The sequence below is a fragment of the Botryllus schlosseri genome, chromosome 11 (genome assembly GCF_051294905.1).
Source record: "Botryllus schlosseri isolate E-star chromosome 11, Bs_hap1, whole genome shotgun sequence".
Lineage (NCBI taxonomy): Eukaryota > Metazoa > Chordata > Ascidiacea > Stolidobranchia > Styelidae > Botryllus > Botryllus schlosseri.
Genome location: NC_137246.1, coordinates 9,233,725 through 9,259,257, shown reverse-complemented (window position 1 = coordinate 9,259,257; position 25,533 = coordinate 9,233,725). Strand labels below are relative to the sequence as shown.

General features: G+C 39.0%; 1 protein-coding gene across 1 annotated transcript; it reads left to right on the top strand.

The window, feature by feature from the left end:
• Window positions 1-1,013: 1,013 nt before the first annotated feature.
• Window positions 1,014-2,420, top strand: LOC145451073 (galactose-3-O-sulfotransferase 3-like). The gene has a single exon (XM_080329563.1). It carries the CDS (start codon window positions 1,070-1,072, stop codon window positions 2,348-2,350), a length of 1,281 nt encoding a protein of 426 aa, XP_080185689.1. The 5' UTR covers window positions 1,014-1,069; the 3' UTR covers window positions 2,351-2,420.
• Window positions 2,421-25,533: the final 23,113 nt, after the last annotated feature.

The following is a 25,533-nucleotide window of genomic DNA, read 5'->3' as shown; positions in this document are numbered from 1 at the left end:
CAGTTACCGTTATTCAGAGGCTATTTTACGAGTGTCTTATGACAATTTAACTCATTAAAGTGGTGCAATATTATGTCTGATCTACTTTCTACTTTACAAAAACAAAATTGCAAAAGTAATTAGTTTATCCAGAATATTGTTTAGGTAGATGTCGAAGTAGTTGTAAAACATTGCCACTCCAGTAAGTACTGCTAGTATCCCAAATCTACTTGAGTACCTCGAAAAAGTAGAATTATTCAACATATATAATAACTCAAAAACGTTACGTGATGGAGCAAACATAACGTCAGCTTCGTATTCAGCGCCCCGACACAAGGTGTAATTGACCAAAAGAAGTCCTGGCACAAAAATCGTGTAGACCAGTGTTATCAATGAAGCTACATCGTGTCCAGAAAGGCGCCTCAACATGTTTAACCCGAGCCTGAATAACACAACACCAGTAAAATATCTGGCCTGTTAAATGGAATAAAGACAGCCATCATTCAGATGTGGCCCCCGAGCAAATTGGGTTTGACCCGTCGCATATATTGAGAAATTTCTTCACTCAAGCAACCAAATAACCGCAACCGCAACGTTGTATGCTAATCGATGATCAACTTTCTTACAGATCTTAAAATAAAGACAACAAACTAGTGTTGGAGGTATGTATGTATGAGTAGTCTGGATGATTACACAAAAAATAAAAAAACAAAATGGAAGAAATTTCTGACTGCGAGCAAGTATTGTTTTGACTCTCTAGCGTCTCACAGTGTTAAATTATAATGGTCCGGACTTCGGTAACGGTATTGGGAAGCAATCTTTGTAAATGGCATCAGATTATTTCGCCAATACATACTCATTATCGCATTTCGGAACCAGTAATTGCGGAAATTGGAGGATGATACTGACCAAATTGATTTTGTTACTAAAATCACGTCAATCGCACCAGTGCATTCAATCAATAGTCGTGATTAGCATACACCGACTTCAGCCCTCGGGCGACACATTGATGCGATATATCTGTTTGGCGACAGCAAACAGCTACATGGCATCGAAGGGAAAGTAGCGTTAGAAAGTCTCCGTAACGGTGATGAAAGGAAAGGTTAAAAGACAGCGCTGTTGCGGAACACTGAAAATATTCTTCGCCACTTTTGTCGTATTCGCGTTGATCCACACGAAGTATCTTTTCTCTCTTGACAAGCGAAAATCTGTCAACAAATACGAATTGCCAGATAGTCTAAAGTCGTTGCAGCTGCGTATGAACACTTCTGTGCGCGCAGAGCGAGGTGGGGACATTATTTCTTTCGCAAAGTGCAACCCTAAACGGGGTATAGTTTTTTTAAAAACGCATAAAACCGGTAGTACGACGATGAACAATATACTTCTGCGATACGCCAAGAAACATAAGCTATCTGTGGGATTACCGCCCCCAAGACGATGGGAATTAGCCGGCTATCCGGCTTTCAACGAAAAACTGATCGATCCGCAGTTGGATCAATATGAAATGCTGTGTCATCATTTTCGTATGCCCGCTGATATGGAAAGGATCACGAGGTTGTTGCCTCGTGACGCAGTTTTCATCACGATACTACGCGACCCGGCCGAAGCGTTTGAGTCCGGATTCGCATTTTTTCGCGACTACCCTTACTCGGTTTGGGTGGAGAACTACAGAAGTCCGGACGCCTTGGCTCGATTTCTGGACAGGCCAGCCCGTTTTTATAACCGATCGACGCCATGGTATTTTCGTGCGAAAAACTACCAAGCCTACGACTTGGGGCTGAAGCACGAAAGAGAAGACGACGGGTATATAAGTAAAGTCCTGCGTGAGTTGGAAGACCGATTCAGTCTCGTGTTAATTACGGATCGAATGGACGAGTCGCTGGTGCTCTTGAGAGAACTACTATGCATGGGCAGCATGGACGACATTTCGTACATTCGATTGAAGGTACGCCAGGAACGCACGAGGCGTGTGTCCACCGAACGCATGATCGAACAAATGCACAGGTGGAACCGTCTGGACTCCGCGTTGTACAATCACTTCCTTAGAAAGCTTGAAGAAAAAATCGACGCCTATGGAAGGAAGAGAATGGAAGCCGCGGTGGAGGAGCTCCGTATCCGCACAGCGGAGCTCGAAGGTAAATGCGTGTTGGAGTACGATCAGGAAAATATGCGTCCCTGGATCAGCAGGATTCGTGTCCGACCAGGGACGGATAAGTTATGCCAGGAATTGACGTGGGGGGAAGTCAAATTCGGCGATTACGTCAGGAAAATTCAGAAAAGTTACGTTCCAATTCAACCAGACAAACAAGTACCACTGGAAAATATGAGGATGATTTTAGAGCGTGAACAGAGAAAAATTCTTAATATTTAGTTGGCGCTAACTTTTATATAATGTCTCTTTATCACTGTGCAAAATAGACGAAATCTGCTTTAGCATCTTACCGCTGCGTCTGTTTTCTCGCGAATGCACAGGCAAATTGAGGGAGCAGAATCAAAACCATATGCAAATTTTGTAGCTCCACACATCGCTGAGAGTTGCGATCCTGACGACGCTGCGAAATCCTGCTAATCGTTAGGTTAGGTCGGTTGGAGTAAGAGCAGCGATACATGAAACTCAAAAAAGAAGCAATCTGAAATTAATTTTATTTATGAATTTCTCTGTTAGTATGTAGCTCAGTGATGATCTCACCATTGTTACCTGGCAGTTAAATTTACCAAATTATCAATCTAGGTCCCAGGATCTACTGTTCGCAGGCACGCGCAGCTGCGCAATATCTAGGTGACTACATAGCGGTGTGCTACTAAACAATAACAAAAAACCTTCCCCGGATCCAATCAAGCATATAATTACACCACAATGTCAATGACGCAATGTATAATTTGAAACAGGTATGCTAGACACGGCCGTCGGACTTCTTCATCCATTTTGCGAAGCCATGCTAAGAAAATGAAAATTTGCTTGCTGTACGCAAAACATTCCTAGTATAGTTCACGCTTTCCATTTGACTAAAGGCAATTTGACGGTCATTTTTGACTGGCTTGCCGGGCATTAAATTTGATATAACGGGCATCAATCGAACGCTACCGCGGTACTGATTGCGAAAATAAAAATGTTATGCTACTCGTGGCCCTGGAACCCCCCTCCTCCAAAAAAATCAGCTTCGAACGTTGCATTATAACGGAGTTTAGTATTGTGACGCAGCCATACCGTCTTAGCAGCTCAAGAGCAGGTGCGCACGAGATGGAGAATGTGAATGCTCAACCGAGTGCGCAACAGTGGCTAATACGATTGCAGTTTGCGCTGAACCTCACCTGCTCTCAGACTGCATTGTTTCGTCACATTATCAGACTCAGTTACAATGCAACATTCGAGGCCTTTCGATTGATACCCGTTTTATCAAATTTAATGCCCGGGAAGCCGGTCAAAAATTACAGTCAAATTGCCTTTAGCCAAATGGAAAGTGTGACGTTGACCAATTTCACTGCGCCGTGAGATTTGCTTATGTCCACACCATATAGGCCACTATGATGAGACTGATTTTGAAACGACATATTGGTAGAAAAATACGAACAAAACGAGGGCGCAAGAGAGATAAGTACATAAGACTAAAATTAATTACGTAAATATAAACAATGACACATGTAATAATGATAATAATGATATTAATAGGCATAAAAAATAAATAATGCATAAAATAACATTAGTATAGGCTTACCATACGTCCTCTTTTAAGAGGATTTGTCCTCTTTTTTGACGTTTTTGAAAGTGTCCTCGGAGGACGCCCTTTTGTCCTCTTTTTTGAGATTTTGTCCTCTTTTTTGAGATTTAGAGCAGATTTAGTGCAAATTGCGAGTGATATTCCGCATATTAGTACAGAATTGAAGCTCCGACGGGTGAAAAACGGTGATTTTAGCTCTGAGCGAAAAGATGACCTTTTTTTTTTTTTTTTTTTTTTTAGTCATCCACCTGGCAATGTGGAGTAAACAACGTTATTTTGAGCTCTGAGCGGAAAAGATGACCTTTTTTTTTCTTTTTTTTTTTTTTTTTCTTAGTCAACCGATCACAAAGTGGGAAAAATTAACCGGTTTTTGAGAATTTCACTCCGACTTTGCAAGATGCAAATTTCTGAAAAAGTGTCCTCTTTTTTGATTTCCAAAATATGGTAAGCCTACATTAGTATCATCAACGGATCTCCACGACAAGCCGATACCCCAAGGAACTTATAAGCGAGTGGCGCGGTGTGCAAAAACGCGACACCATTCGTAGCAGGCTCGACCAATGCCCTGCCAAGGTACTGTGTGTCGGAGATTTATTTGGGCTCCACACGGGCGACCAAACTGTAGTCTTAGAAATTCCAGATACGGAGAAACTGTGTACACGCGAAAGTGAGAGAGCGTGGAGAATGGAATTGCACAAAGAAGAATACGAATAATACCGGAAAAGGCGGCAGTTACGGTACTGATCGTAATGCAGCATACGTACAGTATATAGCAGTGGTCGGGAACCTTTTTCGTCCAAAGAGCCATATTGTGCCAATATTTTTCATTTTAACTCCCAAAGAGCCATACATGTCGATCAACCATTACGTCACAATAGAAAAATGGTGACGTCATAGTAGCACAAATTTGAAATCACTACACGGGATTCGTCGTTTGCACCTATTTCCTCGGTAAAGACTCTTACTAATCATGCTGATCGTCATATTTGAGTAATGATCATACCAAACTTGAGTTACATAGATCTTTTGCAAGTTATATATTTCTAATCGTATTGCACTGGGTGGCCTGTGATATTTTTCGAAGCCCAAGACAATTAACATTTAGAATTCCAACATACGTAGTAGCAGTGAATATACTTTTACACGCTTTTTACAGTTAATGCTTCTTCTGGTGTTGCATTTTATTGCTGATGGCTTTGTAGTCTGGTTGATAATTGTTGTTCATACCAGTGTTGGGATCAAGTCACTACCTTCGAGTCACGAGTCATCTCGAGTCATTGCACATTTTGACTCGAGTCAAGTCAAGTCAATCGATTTTCAAAGGTGACTCGAGTCATGTCAAGTCACTCGTTTTTTGGAGGTGACTCGAGTCAAGTCGAGTCAAGTCAAGTCAAGTCACGAGTCAAGTCACGATTCGAGTCAAATTGAATTTTCGAAGTATATATGTGATGACCCAACTGTGTGACTGTGTGAGAACTGTGTGAAGGATAGATTAATTGGCCATTTATCTTGAATCAAATGACGAATATAAAGTTAAATATTCATGCAAAAAGGTGTTGCATAGCTCACGCACACGTAGAACTGATAATAAAATACGTGAGTAACTGCATAGCTACATGCTACAGTCTGATTTTATCAGCCAATATAAAGGATCGAATACGAAGCCTCGAGAAGTTGAACAAATTGATATTGTACAATAGGCACTTACCCACCTTCACCTATGTGAGAATATAAAGACATAAACTATATTCGTTCGATTTAAATCATACAAGAGTGTTGTTAAAGGTGCGCACTGCGCAATGTAAGCACTAAGCTGCCTAAGAAACAGAGATACGATGCGATTAGATAAATGTACTGCTACTACGACAAAGTCGGTGTGATGGTTTCGTAATCGGTCAATTTATTTGTGATTTAACAATGGATGATCAGTGAAACTTATAATTATTGAAGACTGGTTGCTCTCGCAAGTGACACCGGCGTATCGCTGACAACCAAAACATACATAATATAGGGTGATTTACTCGACACCGTTTACTTAATGACTTGAAATTGACTCGTGAATTTTGCTCCGAGTCACGAGTCAATCCGCATTTCTGAGGCGTCGAGTCAAGTCAAGTCAAGTCATTTTTGCAAAGTGACTCGAGTCAAGTCAAGTCATACGATAAAGGTGACTCGAGTCTGACTCGAGTCAAGTCATGACTCGAGTCATCCCAACACTGGTTCATACAAAATTTGAGACTTTCTTCAGTTATACGATATCGTAGGTTCGTTTTTGATGCCACACTTAGATGCGAGGACCTATGATGACATACGTAGGTCGAGCCAAACATGGTCACTATACAGCAGTATACATACCCATTGTAATGTGTGATGTGTCAATGACGTGGGGTCAGGGGAGGCAAGTGAGCCAGCGCCTCACCTGTCTACTAGATTTTGAACATTTCTACTACCAAATTGTTCGACAATAAAGCGCGAAAGGAGAGGTAAGGCATATGTGAAGCACGGCCGGGCCATGCCTTACTTGTGATAGCGCAATCCGGCGGAAATATCTTAGAACTTATAATAACTGATATTAATCGAATGTAATCGTCGCACTGATACCGATTCGATTTCTCAATTCTCAAAGTATTCGGCGGTAACTTAACGTTGCGGCACACATCCATATTTTAAAAGCGACACGCTGTCAATCAATAACGTGGATTGCTATGGTGTTGTTTGTAATTTGAATTTGTAATTGTCAACCCACGACAATTCATTTCTCGCCGTAGATCAGTAAGAAAATATGTATTTGAAAACTGCATTGTGATACAGGCGCCGCCATGTCTCCTATAGGCTCTTTGATCAATCAACGTATCGTGCAAACCAAGATTTCGTGGCGGGTATATCGAAATCCAGAGTGATATTGGTCGCCGGCGATACATCAGCATAAATTTGAGGATTTTGAAAAGGGGGTCCGAGCCCCAAACCCTGATTACACAACTGTATAAACCTCTCAAAGACATGTTTATAATACCACAAGAATAATTATACTGGTGGTGCTGAAGATTTATGAACAAGTTGCTGCAGTTTTGATAAATTAAGCACAAAAACAAAAATTTCGAAAAGAGCCATATCTTATGCCCAAAACAGCCATATATGGCTCGCGAGCCATAGGTTCCCGACCACTGGTATATAGATACGTGCGTTGGTGGAAATGACATACGGTTGTGACGTCGCCCCGAAACCATAACATTTCCACTAAGAGCAGTGAAATAGCTAAGTTCGTATCAATACCAAATTATAGTCATTGAGGTGTGTACTGTAGGCTACCGATCATTGTGTTCTTTGTGGTAGCATTTCCCTGTCCTACTGATGGTATTTTCTAATCTGGTCATATGGGTTACGCATCACTACTATATTCATGCCTCGTACCATATTCGAATTAATTATTACTAAACTATGATGATTGCTGAAAAAAAAGAAATTCAATTTTAAGTCATTTTCTCCCTATAGTGTCGCAGCAGTGTAGTGTTTATTCTGATTTTAAATTGAAGCGTTTTATCACTTATTACCAATATGTGTGTCGTTTATTCTCAAATTACCCGTTTTATCGTCTAATGTCATAAGTTTTGCTATCTGTAGGAAGTGTCTGTTTCCCTAATTTGAATTATTCCACGCCAAAAAAGTAAACACAATGAGTGCAGTTTTCAATTGCACCCCTCCGCAATAAGCTTATCATCCGCACTGCATTTTGTTCATCCGTACTATAGTACATACTAGTCGGTTGAAATGCACCCACTATGTATTGTTTAGGTCGCTACGGCAAGTTTTTGCAACTTTTTTTTACAGTATCCTAAATACTCAGAAGTTATGTAGTAAGGTGTTTTGAGCTGTCTGTAGGATTCTTATTTTGCAACTTTTTGCAACTTTCCTCCATTCTTTATTGCAAATATTTGTAAATTTTTTGATTTTCCATGAAACTTACATTTTACTGGAAATATTTGGCACCATATGTACAGTTGTAGGCTACACAGATCGCTTGATTATTTCACTGCCGTTTAAATTTGATGTCCTTTCTGAATTGACGTGCATTCAGGATAGACAGCCAAAAATTATATTTTCAACGGATCAATTTTTGCAAGCTATTGATTTTGTTGAAGTCGCCAACACTTACCTTTACTACAGTGCCTTGGATACGGATCGAATCGTGTATCTCATACCCTAATAATTTCAAGGAACTTGTCCATAAACACAACTTTTTACTGCAACTTTTGTGTAAAATAAATGAACCTTTCCACTGATTTGACTGCAACAAATACTTGCCCCAAATGCCTTAAATGTGTCGTTAGATGTGTCTTGTGGTAGATGTTTGCTTTTAAGGCTTGGAGGCGACGATTTGGGGAACCCGAAGGCTTGCCGCTTAACGTAAGTGTTCCCGAGTTAAGAACCACTGATATAGAGGGATCCTCCTTCTGCCGCCATCCCAGAGTCGGCTGTTCCAGCTGTATATGACGGTCAGCTATAATTGCAATATACACAAGCGCGACGAAAATTTATTTCGGCGTATATAGCCTACTAGTTTGATGCACTGACTTAAGTTACCAGGACTGGCGACAGCATATTTCGCAACGAACACGTTATAATTCGATCAGTGACAATTCACATCAAATCGAAATCGTGCACCACCGAGTACAAAATATGCCTCACTACTTCGTACAACCTGACTCGTCCCATGTATAATAAATAAGTAATCGATATCGTGATTTTCGTACAGTTGCCAACATACGGTGTATCGCGATATAAAGCATCACATAGTCTCTATTTGTTAACTTGGATCGAGTCACCATCTTATTTCGTGCACTTTGCAATACATGCATAATTGCGTCCTTCCTGTATATGAAACGGATGCTTATCGCCTTGTTTGCAAGCAACTCAGGGCGAAACCGTAATCAAGGGTATATCAACACAACGAGAGTGTTACAAAGCACGCACGCAGGTTCGGCTGTTATCAATCCGTTTCAAAGCCTTAACCTAGGCTCCAAACGCCACCGTGGGCGATTACAATTTCGATAGGGCGGAAACGCTCAGGGACGATATAAGGGGGGGGGGGGGGCTGAAGAAAATTGGCGTAGCGAGGGATGATATAGTAGGGACATGTGATTGAATAGTAGAACAATAGTTCTATATATCCCCAAGATATCATTGCAAGTTACCATTCCACAACATCAGTCAAATCTATAAGTTTTCCGTCGCGCTTCGTGCGAAATATATACCATAGCAATGTTTTCAACCAGTGTTGGGTTGACTCGAGTTAACGTCTTCGTATGACTGGACTTGACTCGAGTCACTTTGCAAAAATAACTTGACTTGACTTGACTCGGCGCTCCATGTGGATTGACTCGTGCCTCGGAGCAAAATGCACGAGTCAAGTTCAAGTATCTTATGCATGTTCGGGTTGCTCACAATACGCCAGTGTCACTTGTGTGAGTGCAACCAGTCATTTACTGATTATATTTCACTGGTCCTCCATTGTTATATCACAAATACTGACTGCAAACGAAATCATCATTGCTTACGTTGTCGTAGCAGTAGTAGTAGATTAATCTGATAGCAACGTATCGCATGGCGTTTACGTTGCGCAACGCTAACCTTTACCAACCTTCTTGTAATATTTAAATCGAACGAATATGTTTTATACGTTTATATTCTGACTGATGTGTAGCTGTAGATCCGTGGTTCTTAACCTTGTCTCCAGCGCCCCCCAGGAGGTGATTTGAATTTTGAAGGGGGCGGAAACGCTCAGGAGCGAAATGGGGGGGGGGGGGCGCTGAAGAAAAATGGCCTCGCAGAAGATGGTGTAGTAACGACATATGATTATATCGTAGAACAATAGTTCTATATATCCCTGAGTTCACAATGCAAACTAACATTCAACAAAATCTGTCAAATCACAACTTTTGTCGTTGTGCTCATCGCGAAATATCCACGGACCATGTTTCAATGAATGCAGTGGTTTATTTTATTTCATGTAAAATGAATTTGGCGTACTTCTGGATTGCCAATTTCCCGTTACAACACCCCCGTCAAGCTAGCTACTGCAAGTCGTCTCGACACCATCCTATCTTTTCATTGTATATCGCAGTTTTGTGGTGTTTTGCAATGATAAAAATATTAATAAACTGATACTTATACTGATAGCTCGGGTTATTTTCCACAAAATGTTTTGAACTAGGTATTGTTTTCTGCAGCGCACTGTGCGTCGAAATCGAAAAGGCACTGTAGGCTATGCTGTACAACTTTTGAGATTGATGCCCCTTGTACATTAAAGATGTTTTGAAGATTTTTGGTCAAAATGAATAACTAAATGTAGCCTACTTGTATCTGAGAGCTACAAAACTAAATCGTCAGAATATTTCTTTATCGTATCGTAAAGGATGATACGGCTTAGTGTTGTTACCCCTAGCCTATTCATGTTAAAGTTAAGAGCGTGGTGCAGTTTAATGCGAGCAAATCTCTACCACATTCTCAGTTGATTTAGTAGTCACACAAATCAAAAAACAAAACCAAATAAATTAACTTGCCCGTATTGCCAATTGCAGAGGAGAATTCGGGATGTGTACAGCCATTGTTATACTTGAACATGAAATAAACTAGAAAGGCTACATCTAGACACCAGTTAAGTCTAAGCTATGTGACATACATCAATATTCTCTGTTCATCGGTCAAAGATGATAGTTTTGTGACTTCCTACCGCAAAGCTGTGACGTCACGAAAATTGCCAATAATTTTGTAGCTTCAATGGCCGATAGTGACAATTCTTTCAAAGTGTGATATCGTCCTGATATTACTGGCGAACCGATAATAGATCGATCGGGCTCCAGTATATTCCATCCATGGACATATGGTTATAATATCAGGCTTCCTGACACGCATTTACGATGAATAAACATGATATCTCAAGAGTTACTCTCCATCTGGGGACTTGGAAGCAGACTTGGACAACTAGATAATTCTAGTTGTCTAATTTCACTAAATTAGAGCGAGATGCCAGTAATCTAATTCTAATCTAATTTGTGAAATGTTTCCATGCTCTAATTCTAATTCTAATCTAATTTGTGAAATGTTTTATGCTCTAATTCTAATTCTAATCTAATTTATGAAATGTCCCTATTCTCTAATTCTAGTTCTAATCTAATTATTGTTTTCCTGAAAATGCCTCTTTGTCCGAGTGGCGAGTAGCGGGTACAGCCGCATCGCCTACGGGCTGCAGGTACAATAAGACCCTGGCCGACAATGGGATCCCTAGTCAGTGGGCATTGAAGTTAGGGAAGGATTTTATTGCAGAAGTGGAACGATCTGTAAGTCGTTATAGTTGTTGCTATTTTGACCGACGAGAATATGTATCGCACGTAACAGACGACATCACAATAGGCCACAGATAGCCCATGACCGCGTTCGGTTCAGCTCACTTCTGGCTGAATTACGCCGAAAATCAATTGTTCGTGTCATGGTAGTTCGCGGAGGTGCGCAACGCAGTCAAAATACGGGGCTGTCGCGTAATAACTTATTTTGCAGCACCACTACACTGCAGGAATAATTGGAACAGATCTCAAAAACGCACAGGGGCGAGGGCAATTATTTATCCCGGCAGGCCTATAATGTGAACCAGACAAAATTTTAGACCGTATTCTGCCACGTGCAGTTTTATTTGTGAATAGTAAACAGTAAATTACATTGTCAATGCATGCTGTTAAGTGTTCGTGTTAATATACTGGACTGCGGTGGAGCTCTGTGGAGCTTGGTAAAATAGCCTTGCTGTTTTGCAAGCTTCGCTAGCAGAGGTCGTAGTCGAGTGTATATCTATTTTACTGTATGATTTTTTCGTAATGCCGTAGCCTATAGAATTATGTTCATTAAAACACAGAGACCTGCTCGGCTCCAATCATAAACTATAAACACCTGTTCACGGCCGACTTCAGTACACAACTATGTAATGCTCCAAATCTTGTTGAAATGTCGGCATTCAGGCACACCTACCATTGCATGACACAACACCGTTTGTGAGTGAGGATGACCGCTAATCGCGTGCACATTGCATTATTTTACGAATTAAGATTTGGCAACGTATGACGTAACAGTTAAAAGCACAAACTGGTCGCTGGCAATAATGTTATATGAAAAATAAGAGTGCATTACTTTTCCAGTCGCGCGAATCGCGCCCATTCTGCGCCCCGATAGTCTATAGCAGTTCTTTTTAACCTTCATGAGAAACATCCGCACTTTTTATTGTGTATCAGGGTTGCATGTGCATCCTTGTTGTCTAACTCTAACCACTAGAAAACACAATATTTCAGAGCTGACACATATGATTCAATCGTGCTCGTGACATTGCAACAATTCAACTCCTCCGGTAATCCATATAGTAACGGTATCAGGCCAATGCCAGTATCACGGCAATACACAAAGCTACCGAAAGTAGGCCTACGAAGAAAAGGCTGTTTCTCCTGATGGAAAGTGAGATACCTTCTCTACCATGCCAAGTAATCTTTTCTCACTTCATAAGGATGTTAAAAGCGCTGAAGATGTCTATTCCAAGTCCCAAAGCTTATGTCAGATCAATAACTCGTGTTGATGGACTATTTTACTTTCTGAATCATCTTCGGTTTCAAAATTTTCATCATTTGGCCTGCTATCCCTAAGATCTTCATCTTGATCCAAATTATCGAGCGTATAGGAGTTTCAGGTGACACTGAATAAGCTAAAAGTGGCATTGGACCTATAGCTGATAGTAAATGTCAGGTTTATTTTTCTTGCCATATCCTGCAGTTTGAATCAAATATGTGTGTGAAATATTCGGATGATTGCATCAGTAGTTATATAGATCGGTCGCATGACGCAATGGGTTTCTTATGGGTGCACCCGCGAAACTCGTCCTGAACCGGTGACCCTTTCAGACCCCCCTTCCACCCGACCGGTGCCTGGGTTGGTATAGGCATCTCTCGACCGGTAACCCTTTTCGGTATAGGGATCACTCAACCGGTGCCTCGAAACTCGTCTTGAACCGGTGACCATTTTCGGTATAGGGATCTCTCGACCGGTGCCTCGAAACTCGTCTTGAACCGGTGACCATTTTCGGTATAGGGATCACTCAACCGGTGCCTCGAAACTCGTCTTGAACCGGTGACCATTTTCGGTATAGGGATCACTCAACCGGTGCCTCGAAACTCGTCTTGAACCGGTGACCCTTTTCGGTATAGGGATCACTCAACCGGTGCCTCGAAACTCGTCTTGAACCGGTGACCCTTTTCGATATAGGGATCACTCAACCGGTGCTAGCATAGCCATCTCTCGACCGGTAACACTATTCGGTATAGGGATCACTCAACCGGTGCCGTGGTGGTAATTCGTACTTTCGGGTATAGTCAACTCTCGCGCTGTGTTGAATAGGTATCAGGAATGGTAAATAGTCACGTGATTGATTCTTAGTTAATGTGTATATTACAAATTATTAAATATGACCGATTCGAGTTAATCCCAACGTTTACGGTGAGTACGACAATGATATATCGTTATTCTTATGGTGGGGGTGGCATGCGGCTATTGCGTCTTATGGGTGCGACCGTGAATCGCCCTTTCGGGTATAGGCATCTCTCGCCCGGTGTTGAATATGTATCAAGTAAATAGTCATGTGATTGGTCCTTAGTTAATGTGTATATTCCAAATTACGGCGAGTACGACAATGATATATCGTTATTCTTATGGACGCGGCGATGATTCGTATTTCGTTGATAGAATGCTAGCGGTATGTCGTACTTTCACCAAAAAGGGTGTGAAATAGTTTGCTAAATCTAGGAATCAGTCGCTTGGTAATTAGTTTACCACGGAGCCGGCGTAGACGGCGATTCCAATACCAAAAATAGCCGCGTTCACATATTAACACTCCAAATAGGTGTGAAATAGTTTGCAAACCCTGCGTTCGCTGACAAGATAATGTCTCAGACATACGCGACTTGATGTTACAGGCATATCGATCACTCACGCGGTGAAATTTTCGTAAGCAGTTTGGGACAGAGCTTGATTTCACTCGTAAGATTTAATAAGTAACGAATAACAGAGCCGTCACAGACGATGATTCGGATACCGACAAATTCTCACTTATTTCTGATCCCACCCTAATCCTTTGCGAAGTTGACGCTTATTCGAAAAGGTGTGAAATAATTGTAAACCCTACGTCGCTGACGGGATAATGCATCAGACATAGCGATCTAGTTATAGCATGGGTCGGAATCCATTCGCGGGATGTACTAGGTAAATTGAGATAATCCGAAACGAAATATTTTGACTTTGGCGTAGTGTGAATTGAAATAGGATTGACAAACATGACCATCAACTTTCCCACAGCCCCATATTGATATTATACGCACATTGATTTGAAACAAGTAATGGAACATTGCAACTCTATTCGCGATCCGACTTTTCGTTTGTCAAAGCGACATTTTAACATCTTACCATACTCAAAAGAATTATTTACAACATTAACAAGTGTTCAAAATCTAGTTTTCACTTACTTGATTATATCACTGCAACTCACGAATTTGAATTAATTCATCCTGGTTGTATTCGTATGATCGGTCTTTTTTATTCAATTGTAAAGGTCGTTACTATTCTGAAGACAAAGTAAGTTATTTACTAATCGACACATAAATGACTTGACATAAACATATTATATTTTGAGTATACGAGATTTGAATGTCTGAAAAATAACTGAGAAATCATTTATCACAATAAAATACGTATATTACAGCGTAAAAGATGTTTGAATGTCAGCAACTCTGTACGGTTATAGTTACTACCACTAATTTACCCGACCAACTCGTCATGATCATTCCTGAAATCAACACAAATATGACCACTGACTTGAGTTAACCACAAAACAGCATCAAGTTTTAAATCCACTCGTAGCTTACGGATTATTTGAATGCTGGTTATGTTTTGTTGTAATTGAGTTAACGAAATAGTATTACGTCTCGACATCTTACCATATTCAAAGAATCAACCACGAAAACATTGTCAAGTAAATCCGTTAACCGACCAACTCAAACAGTATCAATACGAAAAACAACCAAACATACACGAATCCATACAATCACTAAAACCTAAAATCCATAACAAACTCGGTTGTATTCATATCCCAACGCATCTTTTTTATTCAACTTGAAAAGTTGTCACTATTCTGTAAGATAGAGGAATTACTACGCGATATATTCTGCAAGACAAACTAATTATTACTCGGTATATTTTGTAAGACAAAGTAAATACTACTCGGTGTGCGGTTTGGGATTAACATAATATGTTTGAGTAAACGAGCTTTGTCAGTCTAACCGTCGTAGTTGAGAATTCATTTCTTACAATCGAACGCCGGTGCTACATTGAAAGTTATCATGTTGTAAACATCCTTATTGACACATTGATTTGACATATGTAATAGTTGATCATGACTTGATTATTAAATTATTTGCATTAATTAGATCTGCATTGTGGTAAATGTTATGACAGCAACAAACTTTTCAGAAACATTGTTATTAACATATTGATTTGTAAAACTATGAGTGTCTGAAATGTTTTTGATTTGAAAGATATTCCGTGTTTGTACAAATCACTTTACGTATTACGGATATCAGAAAATATTTTTACAAATGTAGTTGTTTCCAGTAACCAACACTAAAGATGGCACAACAATTTCGTTATCCAAACATTGAACACCCGATGCAAAATGCTTTATTGGTCAAATTCGTGACGGCTAATTGAAACGACTACGTATAGAGTCAGTATATTACAATTTCATGTCGTTACTATTGAATCCAGCAATTGATACAATTTGTTGTCGGAGTTGTGACAGCGCATTGAAACATACACAACTTACAGAGTGTGAAAATATCACTTTGGGTATCGAGTACCGTTTGAAGCGTGCGATCAATACATAATTCCGTTCGCACTCTCTAAGACGTTGTGAAGTCTACAGATTTACACTTCAAGACTTTGATCAACACATATGCAATTTGGAATATCTTTACTGGATGCATCCTATTCGACTAGACTTGAGTAATACACAAAACTCATAGCATTAACAAAATCGCAATAGGCGCTACACTGAAGTCTACGAAATGTTTTTCTATTGTTGTTAGTGATCATAAATTATCATTTGAATAAGTAATTGTAATCATAAAACCAAACTTGCGAAAGTCATTACCATAACAAAAGAATATTGTAGGTTGCTTGCTAAATGTATGCCGGAAATATTTGTAGAACGTTCACGACCAAAGAAATTGGAAATTTTCCCATTGTCATTCGTCAAAGTAAATGTCGTCACAATAATCAGTCACTAAAATACCTTACTTGTATGTGATTGAATCGCCGACAATTAACTCGGTAAATCAAACCCCTGAGAAATTTCACTCAGTCATTGGATAGGAAACAGCGGCACTTAATCTGTGTGAGTCGTTTTTTCTAAATACTAAGCATATCTGTCCACCCAAGAACAATTTTCACTCACTTGGGTAACGAAACCAGTGTCCAATATCAATACAAGATATTTTCGTCACACAAAAATAATCAACTTCACTCGATATTCCCGTACTACGAAACTGTACAATGGTTTCATATTTTTTGTGGGACATGGAATTAATACCGATCGAAGTAACCGTATTGGAAATAACTTTTAAACAAACACACTCTACGTGGTTAACATTCTCGTCGATTCTATTGTGATTAATGTATACTTCATGTGATCTGGATTCATTTCGATATGGCTAAACATTCAACCTCGACGGATACGAATTGTCACACAATCAAGTAATATCATACCAAATAGTTATTTACAAGACACAGAAAATTTGTTTTGGTCGTTTCGATTTTATTACTGGAGATACTCATCACTTCGCTTAATACAATCTAGATTTAAACTCCATCGAACCTTTGGTGTCTATCGTTTGCTGGATACGAATTATGTTAGTCTAAGAGTACACAATTTTCACTATCTTGGGTTATGAACTCAGTGTGTTAGCGATCATTCAATATTTTGTAGTATCAACTAGCTACCTCGTAGGATACGAATGATCATCCTCACAACTCTTACAAAAGTACGAAGGATATTTACATCACACAAAGTAATCGACTTTACTCGATATCCTCACACTACGAAACTGAATGATTGGTTTGACTCTACAAACTGTTCTGATGTCACAAGAACTTTTTCATACGAATGGTTACGTATCTAAATATTCAAATAATCCAACACACGACTATAGTACTTACAGAAATATCATAGTTCTTGTAACAAAGTTGTATAAGTATAATGTTTATCGTAAGTCCTACATAGCCATGATATCCGTCCGAGTTTGACTTTTAGAAAACATTATACCGACTTCGCGACATCTTTCAAAATTAAAACCACGGTGACTGCTTCAGAGACCTACCAATGATATTGCAGTAATACAGTTACTTCCACAAAAGAGTATGTATTCGACTTACTTACCACAAATCTAACGCACAAAACAATTTACTTTACTAGCGAGAAGCGCTGAGCCTCACATCCAAACAACTAGAAAGTTGAACTATATTAAAAAACGTCGCTAACCTTTGTGCACCAGCTGTAAATCACACAAGCAACATGTTTCAAGATTCTGGTTATTGAAAAACGTGAAAGTGTTTCTCCTGCACCAAGTCGTTATGTTGACGAAAGCGTATATTGTAATACCATGATCGATTTTCATTCGTTGGTCACAAACTGTCACTACTCTAAATAATTATTTTTCACTCAAACACAAAAGCATACTTGTCACCAATCGTTTTCATCAAGCACGAGTTCAAGAAGCTTACTTACTACGACATGAATTGTTATTTTTTATGTTGTGTAAATAGGTAATAATTTATTTTAGTAACACTACATCAACATCATCGAGTTGTGCGAATAGATTTACATGTGGTTTTAATCGAAGTACACAGCACGAACTAACTGTAGACCCCTCTCTGTTGTACAGCTACTCGGTAATCGAAATGCATTAACATGTAAACAACGATCTTGTTTCGTCACACCAAAAATATGTTCACTGTCGCGATACTCCGCACAAGACGTGCATAGCCTTTTCACACTCGTAATAGTATACCAACGTCAAGCGATAACGTTTAACAAGACCAACGACACTGAACCCACGCCGTTTACCTATGTAAAATTACCACTTTCACTTACCAGTCCATCGTTTACCTGACTAAACATATTATTTTCCTTTCGAGATCTGACGTTTACCCAGAGTAAGAAACCATTTTCACTTGTAAATATTTTTTTTTCCTCGGCTAACAAACCTTTTTTTCACTTGGAAATATATTTTTTCTCTGGTTAACAAACCTTTTTTCACTTGGAAATATATTTTTTCTCTGGTTAACAAACCTTTTTCCCTGAGCAACACGCCATTTTGACTTGGTGGTCGTCGTTTACCCGAGTAAAAATATCATTTTCTTGGAGATCTGGCGTTTACCCAGTGTAACAATACATTTTCACTTGGAAAAACACTTTTACCTATAGAGTAACTAATCATTTCTCCTGGGTAACAAACCCTTTTCGTCTGGAAAACTATCATTTGCCTGAGTACCAATACAGTTTTCACTTGGAAATCTATCTTTCACCTGGGTAACAATACCATTTTCGTTTTGAAAACTGACAACCACACCGGTCAATTTGATATTTTTGTATATTGTTACAACGGACAGTGACAAAAATACACCAACAACGACTCCGATACATTTGTGTATTCGCATATTCACTTGTTCTGGTGCATCCCGTCAAAACCCTCAGTTACCCACATGTAATGCGCTATACATCGATGTGAATGTTTTGGAAAATTGGACAATAGGCTTCGATAGTTCTGTGATGTCCGGGTTCGTGCTTTGGATTTTCCAGAGTCAAAATGTCTGAATAAAACACCGCCTTGACGATGGTTGGTATGTGGATAACGGTGTTCGGAAAACGGTTGGATTTATGTCACCCATCGCGATAACAACTCCAGGTCGAATTTTCCTCCTGCGTGTTTACTATATTGTGTCTTTATTGGTCAATGTATGTCTCGACATTCAGTTTGAAATCGGAAACCCTGATAAAGTATGTAACCGGATCCGGATATCAACTGTGAATCGATAAACCAATGGACAATATTCAAAGTAAACATGTTACACCCTGTGTTTCCACGAAAAAATACCATCCAGACATACGTCGCGCTTGTTTGCCCACACCAGTATACGCGCAAATGGAGGTGTGTGACATTGCATGCAATGTGTTGGTATACAAACATCGATCCACAGACATTATCATAGCCGGTAGTTTTGATGTAGATCGAATGTCACCCGATAACAATACCAATAAGCCACATTGCAATGACTCTGAGTCCACGCTATTACATCGATATTTCGACACCGTTCACTGATTTATTCGATGGTTTTATCGCGTTGTAACATTACAAGATAGTCATGACCCTATCTCCAGACAGACCACCCAGATCGATCAATATCCAGCGTGTTGTCGACACCGAAGTTTGACCAATGCGAACTATCGAAGTACGGTGCTCGAAATGATTGCGATCAGTCTTTCAGTCACGATGCATGGATGTCGCTACTCCCACATAACGACTCCAGATAAATATCGTGAACAGTAATTCTGAAAATCTCGGACTGATACTGTGATCCAATAAGGTGTGTTTCTGTGGAATCTGCAATCGTACACCACAATAGAACACTACCTCGTGATTTCACACGCAATCATAAAACACATCATCATAAGGGTCCAGTTCGTCCGGCGACATTTCGAAACGGTCATTGCCACAAGAGATCGGTATCATTTTGAAACGCCATCGTCACAAGGCTATTGACGTCGATTCAGTTGGTCATGTCAATCTGTTTCACAATCTGTCGTTTTTCAAGTCCCAGCACCATAGTGTTACGACACAGGCAAGAAGCGTCGGTGGAAATAATAAAACACAGAAGGCACACTTTGGTGTTATTTGATATGGAGTTTACACCCGACGAACCTTACATTCGAGCGATACATTGGAATGACGGTTGTATTATTGACATCGAAGGAAAAGAAATGTATCGATTTATCGGTTTCGTACATATCCAACAAAAACTAAGGTATATGATTGTGCATGGTTCGCATATTCGACTGTGATCACAATATTGATATATGTTGTACAGTTCACTTTCACCGTCGTGTGAATACCCATGTTACGGTTCCATGTTTGTGTGTCTGTATGTCATGCTTCAGATTGACTCAGAGTCATTGCAATGTGGCTTATTGGTATTGTTATCGGGTGACATTCGATCTACATCAAAACTACCGGCTATGATAATGTCTGTGGATCGATGTTTGTATACCAACACATTGCATGCAATGTCACACACCTCCATTTGCGCGTATACTGGTGTGGGCAAACAAGCGCGACGTATGTCTGGATGGTATTTTTTCGTGGAAACACAGGGTGTAACATGTTTACTTTGAATATTGTCCATTGGTTTATCGATTCACAGTTGATATCCGGATCCGGTTACATACTTTATCAGGGTTTCCGATTTCAAACTGAATGTCGAGACATACATTGACCAATAAAGACACAATATAGTAAACACGCAGGAGGAAAATTCGACCTGGAGTTGTTATCGCGATGGGTGACATAAATCCAACCGTTTTCCGAACACCGTTATCCACATACCAACCATCGTCAAGGCGGTGTTTTATTCAGACATTTTGACTCTGGAAAATCCAAAGCACGAACCCGGACATCACAGAACTATCGAAGCCTATTGTCCAATTTTCCAAAACATTCACATCGATGTATAGCGCATTACATGTGGGTAACTGAGGGTTTTGACGGGATGCACCAGAACAAGTGAATATGCGAATACACAAATGTATCGGAGTCGTTGTTGGTGTATTTTTGTCACTGTCCGTTGTAACAATATACAAAAATATCAAATTGACCGGTGTGGTTGTCAGTTTTCAAAACGAAAATGGTATTGTTACCCAGGTGAAAGATAGATTTCCAAGTGAAAACTGTATTGGTACTCAGGCAAATGATAGTTTTCCAGACGAAAAGGGTTTGTTACCCAGGAGAAATGATTAGTTACTCTATAGGTAAAAGTGTTTTTCCAAGTGAAAATGTATTGTTACACTGGGTAAACGCCAGATCTCCAAGAAAATGATATTTTTACTCGGGTAAACGACGACCACCAAGTCAAAATGGCGTGTTGCTCAGGGAAAAAGGTTTGTTAACCAGAGAAAAAAATATATTTCCAAGTGAAAAAAGGTTTGTTAACCAGAGAAAAAATATATTTCCAAGTGAAAAAAAGGTTTGTTAGCCGAGGAAAAAAAATATTTACAAGTGAAAATGGTTTCTTACTCTGGGTAAACGTCAGATCTCGAAAGGAAAATAATATGTTTAGTCAGGTAAACGATGGACTGGTAAGTGAAAGTGGTAATTTTACATAGGTAAACGGCGTGGGTTCAGTGTCGTTGGTCTTGTTAAACGTTATCGCTTGACGTTGGTATACTATTACGAGTGTGAAAAGGCTATGCACGTCTTGTGCGGAGTATCGCGACAGTGAACATATTTTTGGTGTGACGAAACAAGATCGTTGTTTACATGTTAATGCATTTCGATTACCGAGTAGCTGTACAACAGAGAGGGGTCTACAGTTAGTTCGTGCTGTGTACTTCGATTAAAACCACATGTAAATCTATTCGCACAACTCGATGATGTTGATGTAGTGTTACTAAAATAAATTATTACCTATTTACACAACATAAAAAATAACAATTCATGTCGTAGTAAGTAAGCTTCTTGAACTCGTGCTTGATGAAAACGATTGGTGACAAGTATGCTTTTGTGTTTGAGTGAAAAATAATTATTTAGAGTAGTGACAGTTTGTGACCAACGAATGAAAATCGATCATGGTATTACAATATACGCTTTCGTCAACATAACGACTTGGTGCAGGAGAAACACTTTCACGTTTTTCAATAACCAGAATCTTGAAACATGTTGCTTGTGTGATTTACAGCTGGTGCACAAAGGTTAGCGACGTTTTTTAATATAGTTCAACTTTCTAGTTGTTTGGATGTGAGGCTCAGTGCTTCTCGCTAGTAAAGTAAATTGTTTTGTGCGTTAGATTTGTGGTAAGTAAGTCGAATACATACTCTTTTGTGGAAGTAACTGTATTACTGCAATATCATTGGTAGGTCTCTGAAGCAGTCACCGTGGTTTTAATTTTGAAAGATGTCGCGAAGTCGGTATAATGTTTTCTAAAAGTCAAACTCGGACGGATATCATGGCTATGTAGGACTTACGATAAACATTATACTTATACAACTTTGTTACAAGAACTATGATATTTGTGTAAGTACTATAGTCGTGTGTTGGATTATTTGAATATTTAGATACGTAACCATTCGTATGAAAAAGTTCTTGTGACATCAGAACAGTTTGTAGAGTCAAACCAATCATTCAGTTTCGTAGTGTGAGGATATCGAGTAAAGTCGATTACTTTGTGTGATGTAAATATCCTTCGTACTTTTGTAAGAGTTGTGAGGATGATCATTCGTATCCTACGAGGTAGCTAGTTGATACTACAAAATATTGAATGATCGCTAACACACTGAGTTCATAACCCAAGATAGTGAAAATTGTGTACTCTTAGACTAACATAATTCGTATCCAGCAAACGATAGACACCAAAGGTTCGATGGAGTTTAAATCTAGATTGTATTAAGCGAAGTGATGAGTATCTCCAGTAATAAAATCGAAACGACCAAAACAAATTTTCTGTGTCTTGTAAATAACTATTTGGTATGATATTACTTGATTGTGTGACAATTCGTATCCGTCGAGGTTGAATGTTTAGCCATATCGAAATGAATCCAGATCACATGAAGTATACATTAATCACAATAGAATCGACGAGAATGTTAACCACGTAGAGTGTGTTTGTTTAAAAGTTATTTCCAATACGGTTACTTCGATCGGTATTAATTCCATGTCCCACAAAAAATATGAAACCATTGTACAGTTTCGTAGTACGGGAATATCGAGTGAAGTTGATTATTTTTGTGTGACGAAAATATCTTGTATTGATATTGGACACTGGTTTCGTTACCCAAGTGAGTGAAAATTGTTCTTGGGTGGACAGATATGCTTAGTATTTAGAAAAAACGACTCACACAGATTAAGTGCCGCTGTTTCCTATCCAATGACTGAGTGAAATTTCTCAGGGGTTTGATTTACCGAGTTAATTGTCGGCGATTCAATCACATACAAGTAAGGTATTTTAGTGACTGATTATTGTGACGACATTTACTTTGACGAATGACAATGGGAAAATTTCCAATTTCTTTGGTCGTGAACGTTCTACAAATATTTCCGGCATACATTTAGCAAGCAACCTACAATATTCTTTTGTTATGGTAATGACTTTCGCAAGTTTGGTTTTATGATTACAATTACTTATTCAAATGATAATTTATGATCACTAACAACAATAGAAAAACATTTCGTAGACTTCAGTGTAGCGCCTATTGCGATTTTGTTAATGCTATGAGTTTTGTGTATTACTCAAGTCTAGTCGAATAGGATGCATCCAGTAAAGATATTCCAAATTGCATATGTGTTGATCAAAGTCTTGAAGTGTAAATCTGTAGACTTCACAACGTCTTAGAGAGTGCGAACGGAATTATGTATTGATCGCACGCTTCAAACGGTACTCGATACCCAAAGTGATATTTTCACACTCTGTAAGTTGTGTATGTTTCAATGCGCTGTCACAACTCCGACAACAAATTGTATCAATTGCTGGATTCAATAGTAACGACATGAAATTGTAATATACTGACTCTATACGTAGTCGTTTCAATTAGCCGTCACGAATTTGACCAATAAAGCATTTTGCATCGGGTGTTCAATGTTTGGATAACGAAATTGTTGTGCCATCTTTAGTGTTGGTTACTGGAAACAACTACATTTGTAAAAATATTTTCTGATATCCGTAATACGTAAAGTGATTTGTACAAACACGGAATATCTTTCAAATCAAAAACATTTCAGACACGCATAGTTTTACAAATCAATATGTTAATAACAATGTTTCTGAAAAGTTTGTTGCTGTCATAACATTTACCACAATGCAGATCTAATTAATGCAAATAATTTAATAATCAAGTCATGATCAACTATTACATATGTCAAATCAATGTGTCAATAAGGATGTTTACAACATGATAACTTTCAATGTAGCACCGGCGTTCGATTGTAAGAAATGAATTCTCAACTACGACGGTTAGACTGACAAAGCTCGTTTACTCAAACATATTATGTTAATCCCAAACCGCACACCGAGTAGTATTTACTTTGTCTTACAAAATATACCGAGTAATAATTAGTTTGTCTTGCAGAATATATCGCGTAGTAATTCCTCTATCTTACAGAATAGTGACAACTTTTCAAGTTGAATAAAAAAGATGCGTTGGGATATGAATACAACCGAGTTTGTTATGGATTTTAGGTTTTAGTGATTGTATGGATTCGTGTATGTTTGGTTGTTTTTCGTATTGATACTGTTTGAGTTGGTCGGTTAACGGATTTACTTGACAATGTTTTCGTGGTTGATTCTTTGAATATGGTAAGATGTCGAGACGTAATACTATTTCGTTAACTCAATTACAACAAAACATAACCAGCATTCAAATAATCCGTAAGCTACGAGTGGATTTAAAACTTGATGCTGTTTTGTGGTTAACTCAAGTCAGTGGTCATATTTGTGTTGATTTCAGGAATGATCATGACGAGTTGGTCGGGTAAATTAGTGGTAGTAACTATAACCGTACAGAGTTGCTGACATTCAAACATCTTTTACGCTGTAATATACGTATTTTATTGTGATAAATGATTTCTCAGTTATTTTTCAGACATTCAAATCTCGTATACTCAAAATATAATATGTTTATGTCAAGTCATTTATGTGTCGATTAGTAAATAACTTACTTTGTCTTCAGAATAGTAACGACCTTTACAATTGAATAAAAAAGACCGATCATACGAATACAACCAGGATGAATTAATTCAAATTCGTGAGTTGCAGTGATATAATCAAGTAAGTGAAAACTAGATTTTGAACACTTGTTAATGTTGTAAATAATTCTTTTGAGTATGGTAAGATGTTAAAATGTCGCTTTGACAAACGAAAAGTCGGATCGCGAATAGAGTTGCAATGTTCCATTACTTGTTTCAAATCAATGTGCGTATAATATCAATATGGGGCTGTGGGAAAGTTGATGGTCATGTTTGTCAATCCTATTTCAATTCACACTACGCCAAAGTCAAAATATTTCGTTTCGGATTATCTCAATTTACCTAGTACATCCCGCGAATGGATTCCGACCCATGCTATAACTAGATCGCTATGTCTGATGCATTATCCCGTCAGCGACGTAGGGTTTACAATTATTTCACACCTTTTCGAATAAGCGTCAACTTCGCAAAGGATTAGGGTGGGATCAGAAATAAGTGAGAATTTGTCGGTATTCGAATCATCGTCTGTGACGGCTCTGTTATTCGTTACTTATTAAATCTTACGAGTGAAATCAAGCTCTGTCCCAAACTGCTTACGAAAATTTCACCGCGTGAGTGATCGATATGCCTGTAACATCAAGTCGCGTATGTCTGAGACATTATCTTGTCAGCGAACGCAGGGTTTGCAAACTATTTCACACCTATTTGGAGTGTTAATATGTGAACGCGGCTATTTTTGGTATTGGAATCGC

Bases quoted from the DNA above. Each gene is read 5' to 3' on its own strand.
- LOC145451073 (XM_080329563.1), top strand. From the start codon at position 1,070: ATGAAAGGAAAGGTTAAAAGACAGCGCTGTTGCGGAACACTGAAAATA.